The 18755-nt window shown below is 44.5% G+C and overlaps 1 protein-coding gene across 1 annotated transcript in view; it reads right to left on the bottom strand.

Annotated features, from left to right (window-relative positions):
• spire2 (spire-type actin nucleation factor 2) overlaps positions 1-17407 on the bottom strand; it is a 110406-nt gene extending 92999 nt beyond the window's left edge. The window contains exons 1-2 of the mRNA XM_055649034.1: positions 16823-17407; positions 1843-1886 (exon numbers count right to left, since the gene is read on the bottom strand). Of these exons, the coding sequence (XP_055505009.1) occupies positions 1843-1886; positions 16823-17108 (330 nt within the window). The 5' untranslated portion in view covers positions 17109-17407. The remainder of the gene's footprint in view (positions 1-1842; positions 1887-16822) is intronic.
• Positions 17408-18755: the final 1348 nt, after the last annotated feature.

Below are 18755 nucleotides of genomic sequence, written 5' to 3'. Positions count from 1 at the left end.
CTGACCTCCCCACCATCGAAGGGATCTATCGCAGTCACTGCCTCAAAAAGGCTGCCAACATCAGCAAGGACCCACGCCATCCTGGCCACACACTCATCTCTCCGCTAACATCGGGTAGAAGGTACAGGAGCCTGAAATCTGGTACATCTAGGTTCAGGAACAGCTACTTCCCCACAGCCATCAGGCTATTAAACTCGCCATCAAACAAACTCTGAACTATAACAGCCTATTGCACTTTATCTGTTTATTTATGTATATATATATATATATGGTCTATGCTATATAGACACACTGAACTGTTCTGTATTAATGCCTACAATATTCTGTTGTGCTGCAGCAAGTAATAATTTCATTGTCCTGTCTGGGACACATGACAATAAACTCTCTTGACTTGACTTGACGACAACAGAAGTAAACATGGCAGCTTATACGTCACACAATTTCACAGACAACAATAAAGATGTCTCAGTGGCACATGGACCTCGGATGCTATCTGGGTGTACTTTGCAAGATTCCCTGGGGCTGTTTTGGTTTCTCCCCACATCTCAAACCCCTCTGGTATGTCAGTGAGAGGTAGAATCTGGGAGTAGTTGATGGGAATATGGAGAAAATAAAATGGGTTAGGATAGGATTAGTGGGAAAATTATTGTTTGTTAGTCAGCGCAGAGTCAGTGGGTCAACAGGCTTGTTTCATTGCTGTTTTCATGGGATTAACAACCAGATGATCTATTGTTTATAACTCTGAGGGAGAAATAAATGTTAGCCAGAAGCTTAGAACTCCCCACTCCTCCTCCAATGGAACATTTTACTATCATGTGAAACAGTTGTTGGACCTTCAGCTTGGTATCTCCTCCATAATATGGGGCTTTGCTCAGTGTTGGATTTCCTCTCAGGTACAGATCTATCAACCAGATGATATCATCAACTCTCTCAAATTTAGTTCAGTTTAGAGATACAGCGTGGAAACAGGCACTTTGGCCCACAGAGTCCACACCGACCAGCGATCCCCACACATTAACGCTATCCTACACAAACCAGGGAAAAGTTTACATTTACATTTATATCAAGCCAATTAACCTACAAACCTGTACGTCTTTGGAGTGTGGGGGGGAAACCGAAGATTTCAGAGAAAACGCACGCAGGTCACGGGGAGAACGTACAAACTTTGTACAGACAAGCACCTGTAGTCAGGTTTGAACCCGGGTCTCTGGCGCTGGATGGCCACAACTCTACCGCTGTGCCACCGTGCCGCCCTATGTGGCTGATATGCTTCTGCTCTCGATTCAGAAGATAGATTGTTAGCGACAAGGCTGGCTTCCTCCAGTACCAGTGTACGTGGTTCAGATTGGTATTGATTAAAAGGGTTGAGTTCCTGATACTGATAATATGATGATATTAATAAATAGGACCAGTGGTACCAATGACACACTTCAGAACGTCTGCTACACATAAACCCTTATGGATGTATGTCAGGAAGTATGGATTTGCCTTGTGAAATGATATCCTACTCAAATAGTGTTTGAGCTCACACACAATCGTTCAAGGTATTGGAAGTTAGCATGTGTCCACAGACCATGCAGAAATCAATATTTTTGGGAGAGATGGGGAGCGTATAGCAAAATACCAAAAACACAACTGTCTTCCCAAACCCTTTAGATGTGATTTGTTTTGATAATCACGAGTCAAATGCTAATGTCTTAAATCCCATCAATTGAGGAGAAACTATCAAACTGTACTGTTTAATTTCCATCAATTCCAAATGACAATTGTAAAGTAGAACATTTTGCCAAATGACCAGCAGGTAAGATGCACTGTCTGATATGTTTATTGATAGCCACCTACCTGTCTTTCTGTACATAATGGAGGGGACATTTTCATCTTTGAATCTAGAATAAAATGAAAAATGGTTAGATATCATAAATTCGGAAGAGATGTGATTAACAACAAATTCAAATAACAGTATATCAACCAGATGGCTTCATCACTGTAACCATATCTTCACCTTACAATAGGATCTTGTTCCTCTCCTGCATTGCTCGACCATCTGAGCAACTTAAAACAAACTTGTTTTCTCAACATTGAGTACTTAAGTCTTTCAGCAGAAATAGTTTTTCCACAGCTTTCCACTGATGATGTGGAACCTGCTAAGTATTTCTGTCACTTTCTGCTTTTATTTCAGATTCCAGCATTTGCAATATTTCACATTTGCAAATCACGAGCTTTTATTTTAATTCCAAGATACATTATCTTGAGCAGTGTGAAGGTTTATGAGGATGTTGCTGGGACAGGAGAGTCTGAGCTGTCAGGAGAGGTTAAATAGGCTGGGACTCTTTTCCTTGGGGCGTAGGTGGATGAGGGGTGATCAAATGGAGGTGTATAAAATCATGAGAGGAATAGATTGGGTAGATGCAGAGTCTCTTGCTCAGAGTGGGGGAAATGAGATTACAAGATAATAGCACCAAGCTCAAATCACTGCTGCTGTTGTGCTTTGTGCCCTGCAAAACCTCACAATGTTGCAGCCGAAGACGGTCTCTTTTTGCCCATACGCACAGCATTCTACTTTCTCTTCCCTTCTTCCTCCACCCGCTCTGAAGTTTGATGCTCAAGGGATTTTTGCACTGATTTTAACTTGCAAGCATGGAGACTTTGCCCAAAGTCCGTACAGAAGATTATCCTCGTCACAAACTTATTATAATTTGAGGGTGACAATTGGACTCAGCTTAGACTCCTGGTAAACTCTAACCAGAATAATATCTACAGCAGACCAGGGGCTTCAAAGAGTATGCAATTTATTGTATCCAACAACAAAGCAGAGCCATCTCCATCATCAAAGACCCCTACCACCCATCGCTTCACATATTCTCCATCCTGCCATCTGGGAAGAGGTACAGGAGCATTAGCTGCAAAACCAGCAGGATGCTCCTCAGCTTCTTCCCGCAGGCTATAAGACTGATAAACGGACTTTGCCCCCTGCCAAAGTATCGCGCACCAACCACCAACCTGGACACACTGCAGCAGAGCCACTGTCGTGCCGCTGCCGGTCGGAACGCCTGTTGATGTTTAGTAGAGTGTTAATTTGTTCATGATATATGTATTTTTATTTCTATTTATTTTTTACTGCACACTGAATGGACACTGGTTGAGCAACGTTTTTTTGTTTCCTCTTGGTAAGTGAGTACTCAGGAAAATGACAATAAAGATATACTATACTATGTGATGCCGACTTTACATTTGCACAAGATGCAGTTATCTTCCATTATCAGACGTTAGATTTTGTGCATCAACATCCTACAGTAATAGAGGTTCATTCATCATCGTTGTAAACATTAGCGACGCAGTGGTGCTGGTTTCTGATGGGAACGGTGACGGACGCACCACACATCTCTGTCCTCCAGTTCCTGCGGACTTCAGCCGCTGGCAGTATAGGATCTTGGTGTGCGTGCTTTACCATAATTCCTTACAATGCTATGTACGACAGTGATCGCAACTTCTACTGAAGTGCGGATGGCCGTTGGCTCGCTAGAAGCTCATCCGCCCTTTGACAGGTCTTGTTCTGCTCCTGCTGGGGGTCCACAGCCCCCTCCTCACCTGGCAAGCCAGGTGGGGGAGACGGTTTAATCGCCGACTGTCTGACCATGGAGCAGGTAGCACCGGGGGGGGGGGGGGGGGGGGGGGGGGGGGGGGGGGGGGGGGGGGGGGGGGGGAAAGACGGGGGGACTCCCCCCGTCGATAGAAATACAAACTATAAATTTGAAAAACAATAGCTGCTTCTTTATTGGAAATCGTATTTTCCAATTCTTCAAGTTGAACACTTTCATCGGCCATGATTGGACGTCAAGTCCAAGCAAGAGCAGCAGAGGCTAACTTACTTGTGTTTGAGGGATGATTTTTGTAAGTTACACACAACGCCACGTTCACCCTCAGACAAAATGGATGGCCTGTTTTAAATCTTCCCCCAATGACAATGTAGAATAAAATCAACCTCAATGATCTGAAACCCATCCATCAATACGGTTTCATTAATTAAAATTGTTCAAATGGTATTTTCAGCACAGATTGCACAAACCAAGGAATAGGATTCACTTTTCACTCATTATATAAAATATACCATATTGTTTCTCATGAATAATAAAGAAGGTCTGATTGCAGAATGCAAATCATTTTTATTAGTATCTCTTCATCTTTAAAAAAAAGTATATTTAAAAGTATTCGAGAGTATTTCATTACAATATTGATCTTTGAAATGCGACTGTATTTGGGGAGCTACATGTAAAAGTCAAGCAAAGAGATTGATTGGAATCAGACTCTGCTGTCAGTGAAAGCACTGGCAACTTCTGCTGACACCGCAAAAATAACGCCCACAGAAATCTTACGTCTGCAATTCACAGGAGGAAGGGGGAAAGGTCAATTGATCCATTAAACCTGTACCAGCTGTACGGAAGGGCAATCTAGCTTGTTCCATGCCCGTTCACTGGAGCCCTGCAGCCAATACTACCCCTCAGTTACCCATCCAAGTTCCTCTTAAATCTGCCTCCATTATTACTCTTGGCAAATGCATTCCTTACCCCAACCAGACAATAACATTTTTTTTTCTCCATACACCTTATGGTAAGTCCATATTGACGCCATTTCACTTGTGAATCCTTGCAGGTACTTAAAAAAAGGTCTAAAAGTTAGTAATGTTTGTTTAGCAATTCAATGCAGGCTCTCTGATCAATCCACACATCAAATAGCTGCCTACACTGCTTGGTTTTTGTATCTGGAGCAATCTCCACAACACTCTGTTCAGCAGCTACTGGGTTTGTCCCTCAAACCTTTTCTGACAAAGGGTGTAATGTCTGCAGGTATACAGCCCTTGGCACAGAGTGGAGTGGGTGGCAAGGTGGCACAGTGATAGAGTTGCTGCCTCACAGCGCCAGAGAACCGGGTTCGATCCCGACCACGGTGTGGAGTTGGTTCATTCCCCCTGTGACTGCGTGGGTTTTCTCTGGGTGCACTGGTTTCCTCCCATACTCAAAAGACGTATAGGTTTGTCGGTTAATTGACCTGTAAAATTGTCTCTAGTGAGTGCAGGATAGTACAAGTGTACGGGGCAATTGGTGAGGACTCGGTGGGCCGAAGGGCCTGTTTCCACACTGTATCTCTAAATTCTAAAGACAATATTCCTGAACATAGAGATCTTTGAAATACAGCCACGGCCTCCGTAATATCCTCCCTGACTTCCCTCAGGATACGCCCTGCCTGGGTCTGGAGATTTATCCAATTTAAGACCATCTGCTTTAAGAGTACTACTTCAGGAAGGCAGATTACTATCTAAATTGTGTCAAGTTGGGAAAAGGGGAAGTACAATGGGATCTGGGGGGTCCTTGTACATCAGTCTATGAAAGTAAGCATGCAGGTACAGCAGGCAGTGAAGAAAGCAAATGGCATGTTGGCCTTTATAACAAGAGGAATTGAATATAGGAGCAAAGAGGTCCTTCTGCAGTTGTACAGAGCCCTAGTGAGACCACACCTGGAGTATTGTGTGCAGTTTTGGTCCCCTCATTTGAGGAAGGACATTCTTGCTATTGAGGGAGTGCAGCGTATGTTTACAAGGTTAATTCCCGGGATGGCGGGGCTGTCATATGCTGAGAGAATGGAGCAGCTGGGCTTGTACATTCTGGAGTTTAGAAGGGTGAGGGGGATCTCATTGAAACATATACGATTGTTAAGGGCTTGGACACGCTAGAGGCAGGAAACATGTTCCTGATGTTGGGGGAGTCCAGAACCAGGGGCCACAGTTTAAGAATAAGGAGTAAGCCATTTAGAACGGAGACGAGGAAACACTTTTTCCTCACAGAGAATGGTGAGTCTGTGGAATTCTCTGCCTCAGAGGGCGGTGGAGGCAGGTTCTCTGGATGCTTTTAAGAGAGAGCTAGATAGGGCTTAAAAATAGCGGAGTCAGGGAATATAGGGAGAAGGCAGGAATGGGGTACTGATTGTGGATGATCAGCCATGATCACTTTGAATGGCGGTGCTGGCTTGAAGGGCCGAATGGCCTACTCCTGCACCTATTGTCTATATTCTATTCATAAAGTTTATGATATAATGACTGTAAGGTGCAATTATTTATAATTAATCAGTAATTAAACTTTGCAAAGCAGTTCTGAAAGTAAAATAAGAATAGTTGACAGGTATGAAATGCAAGCAAGAAGAACAGGTTTTAATGTTCCAACTGTCCATCAATCCACGAATGTTGATTCAATCCAAACATAGACTGAAAACAAAAATATTTATTTACAGGATTTGGATCAGAATGTTAAATTGCTATTTTAGACTTGTTTATATGACAAGTTCACGATAAACAGTTACGATGAGCAGAAAATGTTCAAGAAGGAACAGCAGATGCTGGAAAATCGAAGGTAGACAAAAATGCTGGAGAAACTCAGCGGGTGAGGCAGCATCTATGGAGCAAATGAAATAGACAATGTTTCGGGCCAGCATTTTTGTCTATCTAAGAAGTGTAGAAAACGCAGCTTAATTGAGAAGGAAACTTGTCATTTGAGCATCATGAATACATCCTCACACAAAATTGGCTGTTTAATTTCTCCTCACTCAACCCTGAATATGAATCTTTTTTGTTTAAAGTCTGTACTGTATTAGGATTCAATTAACTTAAGTGGATTGATGGACTGGTTTAAAATGGCGTGTACCTCTATAGGTTTGCAGTAAGCATGTTTCTACTGAACTTTATTTGTTTTACATGTACTCTACTGTAATTCAGCAATTCGTACAAGTTGGTCCTCAGATATTGTTGCTTTCAAATAGTTACTTCAGGATTTGGAAAGTGCCCATAATTAGTTATTGCTATGCAGCAAAATTTCTTGTTATAAACTTTGAACAAGAAGTATATTTTGGGATATTTTTAAGGCAGAAGTAGATAGATTCTTGATTAGTACGGGTGTCAAGGATTATGGGGAAAAGGCAGGAGAACAGGGTTGGGAGGGAGAGATAGATCAGCCACGATTAAACGGTGGTCGGCTGATGGCCCACATGGACTAATTCTGCTGCTATCACTTATGACATTTTAGATTGGAGTAAATGATGCAAGACACTGAAATAATGATAGGAAGGGTGTAATTTAGTTTAGAGATACAGCGCGGAAACAAGCCCTTGGGCCCACCGAGTCCGCACCGACCAGCGATCCCCGCACATTAACACTATCCTACACACACTAGGGACAATTTACACGTACACCAAGCCAATTAACCTACAAACCTGTACGTCTTGAGTGTGGGAGGAAACCAAAGATCTCGGAGAAATCCCACGCGGTCACGGGGAGAAAATACAAACTCCGTACAGACAACACCCGTAGTCAGGATTGAACCCGGGACTCTGGCGCTGCAAGTGTCTACTGCTGCGCCACTGTGGCAAGGCAATCTAATATTTTTAATTTATGGAATGGCAGTAGGTCAATCTAATTTTCAAACTATTTGTTTAAGAAAGACCTGCAGATGCTGGAAAAATCTTGGGTAGACTAAAATGCTGGAGAAACTCAGCGGGTGAGGCAACATCTATGGAACGAAGGAACAGGTGACGTTTCGGGTTGAGAGCCTTCTTCAGACTGATGTGGGGGTGGGGGGGGCGGGAATATAAAGGAAAAGGCAGAGACAGTGGGCTTTGCGAGAGCTGGGAAGGGGAGGGAAAGGAGGGAGAAGGCAAGGACTATCTGAAATTGGAGAAGTCAATGTTCATACCTACGGGATGTAAACTGCCCAAGCGAAATAGGAGGTGCTGCTCCTCCAATTTACGATGGGACTCATTCTGGCCACGGAGGAAGTCCAGGACAGAAAGGTCAGATTCGGAATGGGAGGGGGAGTTGAAGTGCTGAGCCACCGGGATATCAGGTTGGTTATTGCGAACCGAGCAGAGGTGTTGGGCGAAGCGATCGCCAAGCCTACGCTTGGTCTCACCGATGTAGAGCGGCTGACACCTAGAGCAGCGGATGCAATAGATGAGGTTGGAGGAGGTGCAGGTGAACCTCTGCCTCACCTGGAAAGACTGTCTGGGTCCTCGGATGGAGTCGTGGGGGGAGGTAAAGTCACAATTGTAGCATTTCCTGCAGTTGCAAGGGAAAGTACCAGGGGAGGAGGTGCTTTGGGTGGGAAGGGACGAAGTGACCAGGGAGGTACGGAGGGAGCGGTCTCTGAGGAAAGCCGAAAGAGGAGAAGATGGGAAGATGTGGCCAGTGGTGGGATCCCGTTGGAGGTGGTGAAAATGTCGGAGGATTATATGTGACGGCTGTTGGGGTGCAAGGTGAGGACAAGGGGGAATCTGCCCTTGTTACGAGTGGGGGGTTGGGGAGTGAGAACGGAGCTACGGGATATAGAGGAGACCCTGGTGAGAGCCTCATCCATAGTAGAAGAGGGGAATTTCTCAAATTTTCAAACTTGATCGGCCACTGAACAACACTAAACCCATAGGTGGTGGTAAAGGTGGTGCGCCACTGTGACCATGTCGGGGTCACCTCTGCAGACTTCTAGGAATACACATTCAGCTGATATCCTTTCTTTAAGGATAAATCTTGAATCTCATGCATTAATGATGTGGATGAGAATATAAGTGGAATGATTGATACCAAAAGTGGTGATGTAGTACAGTGATGAAGGTTGTCTCTGGATACAACAGGATCTAGACCTGGCAGTCGGCACGGGTAGGTGATGGAATTAACTTAGACATGTGTAAACTGACGCATTTTGAGAAGTTAACCCAGGGAAGGACATACACAGTGAATGGCACAGCCCTGGGTAGTGTTGTAGAGCAAAGTCCTAGGAGTACAAGTACATAATTCCCTGAAGATGGTACACCACATCCTTGCCTTCGTTGGTTGGTGCATTAAATGCTGGAGCTAGATGGCATGTTGCCAGTGTACAAGGTGTACACCACACCATGTACTGTAGCTCTGATCATCACACCACAGGAAGGATGTAATCAAGGTTGAGACCATGGAGAAAAGATTCATACGGATGAAGCTGGGACTGCAGAGCTTAGGTTATAAGGATAAACTCGATAGGCTAGGAGTGTTTACCTAAGGGGTAACCAGAAAGAGGTGTATAAAATCATAAGGTGGATGGTCATCGTCTTTTTCCCTGGACGTTTAAAAATAGAGGACAAAGGTTAAAGGAAATATTCAGAGACCCGAGGGACAGTATTTTCCACACAAAGGGGATGGTGGTATGGAACAAGTTACCAGAGGAAGATACAATAAAAACAACATTTAAAATACTGATGGATAAGTACTTACATGGGAATGATTTAGTGGGGTGTGGGCCAGCTTAGAAAGGCACCTCAATTGGCCCGTGTTCATGCTGTGTAACTATGACTCATTTCACTTATCATGATCTTACAGAAATACATCAACATTTACACAGATGTGGTCAAAAATAGTTAGCACATTGCGATTTTTATAATTGATTGGATTTAATTATCAAAATATTACCCGCCTATGAAGAAACACACCTACACTCATCCCTGGAACACCTGGATAAGGAGGACACCTACATCAGATTTCTATTAATCGACTGCAGCTCTGCTTTCCATACCATCATCCCAAACAAACTCATCTCCAAGCTCGTGGAACTTGGAGACAGCACTACCCTCTGCAATCGGATTCTCGACTTTCTGACCAACAAACCACGATCAATGAGGATAAATGACAAATCATCCTCTACAATAATACTGGTGCCCCGCAAGGATGCGTTCTTAGCCCCCTATTACATTCCTTATACACTCATGACTATGCAGCCAAATGCCAACCCAACCCAATCTACAAGTTCACAGACGACACCACCATAGTGGGCCGGATATTAAATAATGACAAGACGGAGTACAGGACGGAGATTGAGAACCTCGTAACCTGGTGCAAATACAACAACCCCTCCATCAATGGTCAGCAAGACAAAGGAGATCGTGATTGACTTCACAAGTGAGGCAGTATGTTCAACAATGCAATTCCGCAATGCAGGCAGTAAAGTGAAGAATTGGAGTTAAGGAGCATCATTTGAATTTTCATTGAGTCACAGAGTGATACAGCATGGAAACAGGCCCTTCAGCCCAACTTGCTACACCAGTCAACATGTCCCAGCAACACAAACCCTAGTACACATTGACTGTCCTGAAGTAGAGATGGTTGAAAGCTTTAAGTAAAATAAATATCACCAGCAATTTGTCCTAGACAAGCAATATCGAAGCTAAGACCAAGAAAGTGCATGACACCATAACCTCCTCCGACGGCCAAGGAAGATCGGCATTTCACCCAACACCAACGCTCACTAACGTCCACAGATGCGCTATAGAAAGCATTTTACTTGGATGTATCACAGCATGGTTTGGGAACAGTTCCATCCAAGACTTCAAGAAATTGCAGAGTTGTGGAGGTAACCCAGACCATCACGGAAAGCAACCTCTTTCCATGGATTCTATCTACTCCATGCTGCCGCTGCAAGGCCAGCAGCATAATCAACAACTACTCTTACCCCAGCCACACCCTCTTCTCCCCTCTTCAATCAGGCAAGAGGTACAGGTTTGAAAACACACACCTTCAGATTCAGGGACAGTTTATTCCCAGCTGTTATTAGGCAGCTGAATAGTCCTCTCACCAGCTAGAGTGCGGTCCTAACCTTCCACCTACCTCATTGGAGACCTTCGAACCATCTTTAATCCAACTCTATCTTGCATTAAATGTTGTACCCTCTATCCTTTATCGGTATACTATGGACTCCTTGATTGTTACCATGTATAACCTTTTCTTTGACTGGATAGCATGCAACAAAAGCTTTTCACTGGACCTCGATACACGTGACAATAATAAACGTAACTCAACTAAACTAAAGATATGAATCTTTACGAACAAAGATGCTTAGTCATTGATACTTAGTGTGGTTATAGAGAGTGGACAACCTTTATTAGATATCTCGCATTAGCAGCTCTATATTACTAAAACTCTGATCTTGACCACTTCCTGTTATTCTGTATATTGATTTTAGAAAAACGCTGCCACTTATGGCTGTGATTTTTGGCCATCTTCCTCGGGACAAGAGGATTTTTCCCATCGATGAAAAATAAGAGTTATTAGTGTTTAAAAAATGTTGAGATTCTCTCTCCTGAAGGCCACGCTTCTTCCGGAGGGACTATAAAACCCGGAAATGTTGAGTGCCTCGGTCAGTCTCTGCAAGATGGGGGAGCGAGAGGGTCACGTCTCTCAGTCTGAGCTGTGAATAACACTGAACACATGTCTACTAAACTGTGAGTGGTTTTACTGACCTGTCAGTGCCCTTAATGTGGTTTGAAAATATAGCTTGGAAATGCTAAAGCTGTGTTGCCTTTGGTTTTGGAAATGCTAAAGCTGTGTTGCCTAATTAAAGTTGCCTTGCTTAATTAAAGTTGCCTTGCCTTCTATATAATTAAAAGTCTAATCTTGACCACTTCCTGTTTGCGCTTTATATTGATTTTAGAAAAAAACACTACCACGTACGGTTGTGATATTTGGCCACCTTACTCGGAGTCCTCCTCCGCAGGTGCCGAGGATTTTTCCCATAAAAAATAAAAGAGTTATTAGTGTTTAAAAAATGTTGAGATTCTCTCTCCTGTCAATCACGCCATGAAGGCCATGCCCCTTCTGGTAGTAGGGGGAGGGACTATTAAACCCAGAAGTGTGGGCATGGTTCAGTCTCTGTAAGATGGAGGAGGGAGAGGTCACAACTCGCTGTCTTTAGTGGCATTGCACCCTGCTTGAAGTGGTAAGAAACTGCACTTGAATTTGGTGGCCTTGCACCCTGTTTGAATAGCCGTGAGTTAACTGCCAGCCCACCAGTCGTGAGTGAGTGAGCTGCCAGCACAACAGGCTTGAGTGACAAGAATCCATTTGGCCCACAATGTTCATACTAGCCCTCTGGAAACCAGTCCCTTCAGCCCACAACACCAATACTAGCGCTCCAGAAAGTGCGCCCCCTCCCACCCCTGCACTGGCCACCAATATTGGAATTGGTGGAGAGGAGGAATATTGCGTTGGGGGACCAGCCCTCCCGTGTGATGCTGGGGGGGGGGGGTCCCACTTAGTCTAGTATATACTAGTTCTAGGATAATGAGTGTGAATCAACCTTTTTTACAAATTTTGCAAAAAGTTACATTTGTGGAGTAGATTTTCTTTATTATTATAGGGCATCACTGATGAACATATAAACAAGAGGACATCGAACACTGACTGACTGACTCACACATAAGAACAAAGTTGTACGGATGCAATATCCATTATAAAAGAAGATGTAAACTAGAGATTCATGGGTAAAATAGTTTTGTCACTTGTTTGGCTTCCACTTCAGTTGGCAATATTTGTTAATGTCATGGTTTCTGTGTGGACCTTACATTCAGAAATATCAGAATCCGCATTCCAGAGTAAACGGCAAAATTAGAAACACACACGCAGATGAAATTCCAACGTTAGTCCATTTTACAGAATCCTTTTCTTGGACAGATTCAAAATGCTGGAGTAACTCAGCGGGACAGGCAGCATCTCTGGATAGAAGGAATGGGTGATGTTTTGGGTCGAGAATGCGAAGTACCCGAAACATCACTCATTTCTTCTATCCAGAGACGCCTCCTGTCCCGCTGAGTTACTCCAGCAATTTGTAATCTATCGGTGTAAACCAGCATCTGCAGTTCCTTCCAACACATCATTTTCTTGAAGTTGGGTTAGCAGAATTCTAAAAACCTCGGACTCCAAATTTATTGCACAAACTTGAACGTAACCATTGAACCATGTGTCAGGATGCTCTGAGTATAGAAACTGGGATGTAATGTTAAAATTGTACAAGGCATTGGTGAGAACAAATCTGGAGTATGGTATACAATTTTGGTCGCCCAATTATAGGAAGGATGTCAACAAAATAAAGAGAGTACAGAGGAGATTTACTAGAATGTTGCCTGGGTTTCAACAACTAAGTTACAGAGATAGGTTGAATAAGTTAGGTATTTATTCTCTGGAGCGCAGAAGGTTAAGGGGGGACTTGATAGAGGTCTTTAAAATGATGAGAGGGATAGACAGAGTTGATGTGGACAAGCTTTTCCCTTTGAGAATAGGGAAGATTCAAACAAGAGGACATGACTTCAGAATTAAGGGACAGAAGTTTAGGGGTAACATGAGGGGGAACTTCTTTACTCAGAGAGTGGTAGCGGTGTGGAATGAGCTTCCAGTGGAAGTGGTGGCGGCAGGTTCGTTGGTATCATTTAAAAATAAATTGGATAGGCATATGGATGAGAAAGGAATGGAGGGTATGGTATGAGTGCAGGCAGGTGGGACTAAGGGGAAAAAAAGTTGTTCGGCAAGGACTTGTAGGGCCGAGATGGCCTGTTTCCGTGCTGTAATTGTTATATGGTTATATGGTAATACATTGCTCCAAATAATGCCATAAAAATATATATAACTTTACCTTTTTTAAAAATTAATTGTCAAGAGCTGAAGGAAGCAATTATGTTCAACAATGCAATTCCGCAATGCAGGCGGCAAAGTGAAGAATTAGAGGTAAGGAGCATAATTTGAATTTTCATAGTCATAGAGTGAACACGGCATGGAAACAGGCCTTTCAGCCCAATTTGCCCACACCAGTCAACGTCCCAGCGACATCAATATCCCTCCAAACCTGTCCTATCCATTTCTTAAATGTTGGGATATTTAATATCCTGCCTCAACGACCTCCTGCCTCAACGACCTCCTCTGGCAACTTGTTCCATACACCCACCACTCTTTTTCCAGGGGACGGAATCTATTTATTTCCTTCTTGTTTCCCAGCCATTCAGCTGCCAAGAGCCCAGCGATGCACACAGTTCTCTGGCAACAATACTCTTGAATAGGCTGCAAGAGTCCGTGACAGGTTGCTGGGGATTTCCATCACACAGGTGAGTTATTGTTTCTTCTTGGCATCAGCAAGGTTCATGTTTGGAGTATTATCAGAAAGGCCAACTGTAAATGGGCAAGGTGGTGCAGTGTACAGCTTAAGAAATTAAAGGCCGTTAAATGTGTCATCCCTACAGACTTCTTTGTGGTTATTTTTCAATGCATCAGTGACAGGAGTCTCAAAACAAGTCAACAAAATGAGGGCGGCACTGTGGCACAGCTTGTAGAGTTGCTGCCTCATGGCGCCAGGTTCAATCCTGATCTTGGGTTCTCTCTGTGTGGAGTTTGCACGTCCTCCCTGTGACCACGTGGGTTTCATCTGGGTGCTCTGGTTTTCTCCCACATCCTGAGGATATGCAGGTATGGAAGTTAATGTGGAAGAAAAACGGGCCCTCGTGTGCAGGGAGTGGATGAGACAGTGGGGTAACATGGAACTAGTGTGAATAGGTGACTCATGGTCAGCATGGTCTAAATGGGCCAAGGAGCTGCATCCCTAAACTCCAAGTCATTGTCCATTAAATGCACAAACTGTTAAGCAGCCATCCTGGGCTGGGCAGCACAAATTCTGCTGAGAGTGAATCTGTTACATAACAAGTACCATCGCATTAAGCTCCATTCCAAACTTAGATCCCAAACTGTGTTATAGAGTCACAGTGTGGAAACAGGCCCGAGGGCCCAGCTTGCCCACACCGGCCAACATGTCCCAACTACACGACCCACCTGCCTGCATTTGGCCCATTTCCTTCCATATCTGTCCTATCCATGTACCTGTCTAACTGCTTCTTACACATTGCGATAGACTCTCCCTCAACTACCTCCTCCGGCTGCTTGTTCCATACACCCACCACCCTTTGTGTGAAAACGTTATCCCTCAGATTCCTATTTAATCATTTCCTCTTCACCTTAAACCTATGTCCTCTGGTCCTTGATTCCCCTACTCTGGGCAAGAGACTCTGCATCTACCTGATACGTTCCTCTTGTGATTTTATACACCTCCATAAGATTACCCCCCATCCTCCTGCGCTCCAAGGAATCGAGTCCCAGCGTACTCAACCCCTCCCTGTAGCTCAGACCCTCTAGTCCTGGCAACATCCTTGTAAATCTTCTCCGTACCCTTTCCAGCTCTTGTCAACAATATTTAAACAATATATAAATTATAAACTGCATCCTATTCAAGAGAACAAATGATTTTCAAAAGCATGAGAAATGTATGACTTAATAATGACTTTGCAATTGTCTTCAAAACAACTCTGACCTTCCACATAAATGATCTCTCCTCCTGGGTCTCTACTGGACAACTATTCTCTTAAAAAAACATTAAATAAATGTTTTAATAAGATTAAAATAAATCGATACAAAACATTTATATCACAACTTATTAAAAATAAAAAATCAATTAAGAAAAAAACAGTTGGATTTAAAAAAAAATAATTCCCTGCCAAAGATTTATAGAATCAAGAATTTTAAATGCCGTGTCAATTTTGGCACATTGAAGTAACAATTAATTTACATGTTAAAAATCCATTTGCGTTTAGGAATCCAAACATCCTTGGAAGTGAAATCACTGGAACCTGAAGTATGAAATTGGTTTGTAAATAATCTGTGTTTGAATTATGCATGGCACTCAGTGATGTCGGGCAATGTTTTGCTTTGCGTGGTGGTACACACATGGAGCTAGTGACGAACCCGTGTTTGACTCGGCGGTTCCCACTTCCTTCAGCTCCACTGTAAAGTACTGCGCAGCGGATGCATTAACGAGGCGAATGAATGTCAAGCCGCTCAAGTCAATGGCCCCAAAACTGGATCGCTATAGACTATCATGTCTGGGGCTGCAGCAGCAGATCGCTGTAAACGGGGTTCTCGTTGCTTCTGATCACCACTGGCGAATTTGATCGGTGGGATTTTATCTTTGGTGTGTAGGAAAGATGCTGGTTAACACCGAAGATGGAAACACAACGCTGGTGTAACTCAGCGGCACGGGCAGCGTCTCTGGAGAGAATAGGGGGGCGAGACCCTTCTTCAGACTGAGAGTCAGGGGAGAGGGAAACGAGAGATATAGAAGCCGATAAGGAGATATAAAAATGAATTAAAGAGATGCAAAATAGTAAGGATGATAAAGGAAACAGGCCATTGCTAGCTGTTTGCCAGGTGAGAACGAAAAGCTGGTGTGGCTTGGGTGGTGGAGGGGTGGAGAGCGAGGAGAGGGGGAATGCAGGGGTGAGTTAGAGTTAGAGGAACCAATATTCATATCCTTGGGAATGATGTTTAATCGGGGTACATAGAACAGTGTCAGTGTGCTGGGTAGGACTGGGTGTTGAAGGGGTGATGTGATGAGCTGTTGTGAACAGTATCAGTGTGATGGGACTGGGTATTTTTTCACCCATATCTGTAACTATCCTCACCCTTTTTAAATAAAGACACAATGTCACCACAATTCCAGCCTTCGTATCTCACCCATGGCTAAAGATGATGCAAATATCTTTGCCAGGGCTGCTGCAATTTTTTCCCCTTGTTTCCCACCATATATTAGGATATACCTGGTCAGGCTTGGGAACTTATCCACCTTTATGTTTCTATGCTCATGCACTTAAAGGCCACCAACACCTTTTCCATTCTAATGCGGAAACATTCCGAAACTCCATTCGTTTCCCTTAATTCCTTCGCTTCCATCATAAATAAAGATGAGGTATTCATTTAAACCGTGATGTGGTGAGCTGTATCAGTGTGCTTGGACTGGTGTTGAAGGGGTGATGTTGTGAGCTGTTGTGAACAGTATCAGTGTGTTGGGACTGGTGTTGAAGGGGTGATGTTGTGAGCTGTTGTGAACAGTATCAGTGTGTTGGGACTGGTGTTGAAGGGGGTGATGTGGCTAGCTGCTGCTTTGCTCCCTACCTGCAAGTGCTGAGCTCCTCTGTTCCCCGCAGAAGGACACGGTGCCATCCCTGTGCAGGAGGATGGCTGCGAGCTCCCGGACGCGGCCGACCCGCACCTGTTCCCGGGGCCAGTGTGTGCGCAGTGAGCGGCAGCATTGGTAACACACAGCCCACGCTTGCTCCTCGTTGACCGGCTGCTCGTACGCTCTCAGGATCTCGTCCAAGGGGAGTACCTGCGGCTCCAGCGCCTCGCCGGAGCCGGCGACCGGCTGCTCGGGCTCCCCATCACTGGCTGACCTGGCCATCTCATCTCCACTCGGCGAGCGTTGCTCCTGTGTTTCCACAACAGCCAGCGACGCAGCCAGCCAGCCCGCTGCAAACCCGGTCCGCAGATCCAGTGTCAGTCAGTCAGCAAGTACCATGTGACGGGCGGGCGGGCCAGCCCAGTCTCCTCAACACACCTCCGAGTGGGAGGAGAGAAGTTAGTGGCAAGGCACCACAGGCAGCTCAGAACACAATAAACCACCTTTCAGAAAAGTACTCCCTGAACTGCCAACCTGACTGCTCCACTCGCCACTATTCTATATTATCATTTAACCACATCCCCTTTGTCTCGTTTTCACACCCTACACTTCCTTGTCTCTGTATCACCCTCTCAGTCTGAAGAAGGGTCTTGACCCGAAACGTCACCCATTCCTTCTCTCCAGAGATGCTGCCTGTCCCGCTGAGTTACTCCAGCATTGTGTGTCTATCTTCGGTGTAAACCAGACACTGCGGTCCCTTCCGACACACCGCACTTACTGCAGCGGGCACATGCGGCATCCTCGTCATCCGTGGCAGAAACACACAGCAACATCCAGGCAGAGATCGCCCCTGGCTGGCGACAAATAACGCCAGACTTCAGCACTCTCATCGCCCATCCCCGACATCCCAGCAGCCAACATGTCCACCCGCACATCTCACTACCTTCCGAAGACAGGCACAAAATGCTGGAGTAAGTCAGCAGCTCAGGCAGCATATCTGGAGAGAAGGAATGGGCGATGTTTCGAGACCCTTCTTCACTTGGTTTATACTCTCTAGAATTTAGGAGATTGAGAGGGGATCTTATAGAAACTTACAAAATTCTTAAGGGGTTGGACAGGCTAGATGCAGGAAGATTGTTCCCGATGTTGGGGAAGTCCAGGACAAGGGGTCACAGCTTAAGGATAAGGGGGAAATCCTTTAAAACCAAGATGAGAAGAACTTTTTTTTCACACAGAGAGTGGTGAATCTCTGGAACTCTCTGCCACAGAGGGTAGTTGAGGCCAGTTCATTGGCTATATTTAAGAGGGAGTTAGATGTGGCCCTTGTGGCTAAGGGGATCAGGGGGTATGGAGAGAAGGCAGGTACGGGATACTGAGTTGGATGATCAGCCATGATCATATTGAATGGCGGTGCAGGCTCGAAGGGCCGAATGGCCTACTCCTGCACCTAATTTCTATGTTTCTATGGCTCTTCTAAAGAAATGTCACCCATTCCTTCTCCCCAGAGAAGCTGCCTGTCCCACTGAGTTACTTTGTGCCTATCTTCAGTGTAAACCAGCATCTGCTGTTCCTTCCCACACATACTGACTACAAACAGTCAAAAATTCATATTTCCTATCTACCATTTTATTCTTCATGTACTGATTGATCTTAAAAAGAGGCTCCTTTATCCTAGTCCGCATGAGCTACACATTGTGGTTCTCAATATATGCAGAAATGAGAGGCACTAATTTCCTTTGCATCTGTGTCTCTTCTTCCTACACATCCGAGGCTGAAGGCAGTTCCTTCCTGCACATCACAATCCTGGCTCAGGACCACCAACGACTGCACAACATGCCAAAGAGAGTGAATGCCAACTGTTGGTAGTTTTAGGAGATCCTTTTAAAAATTATACCTTGAGAGGTCGGGGTAAATTGTAAAACATTGTAT

This window comes from Leucoraja erinacea, chromosome 17 (genome assembly GCF_028641065.1).
Source record: "Leucoraja erinacea ecotype New England chromosome 17, Leri_hhj_1, whole genome shotgun sequence".
NCBI lineage: Eukaryota > Metazoa > Chordata > Chondrichthyes > Rajiformes > Rajidae > Leucoraja > Leucoraja erinaceus.
The sequence above is the reverse complement of the archived record's forward strand: the minus strand, read 5'-3'. Positions and strand labels throughout refer to the sequence as shown.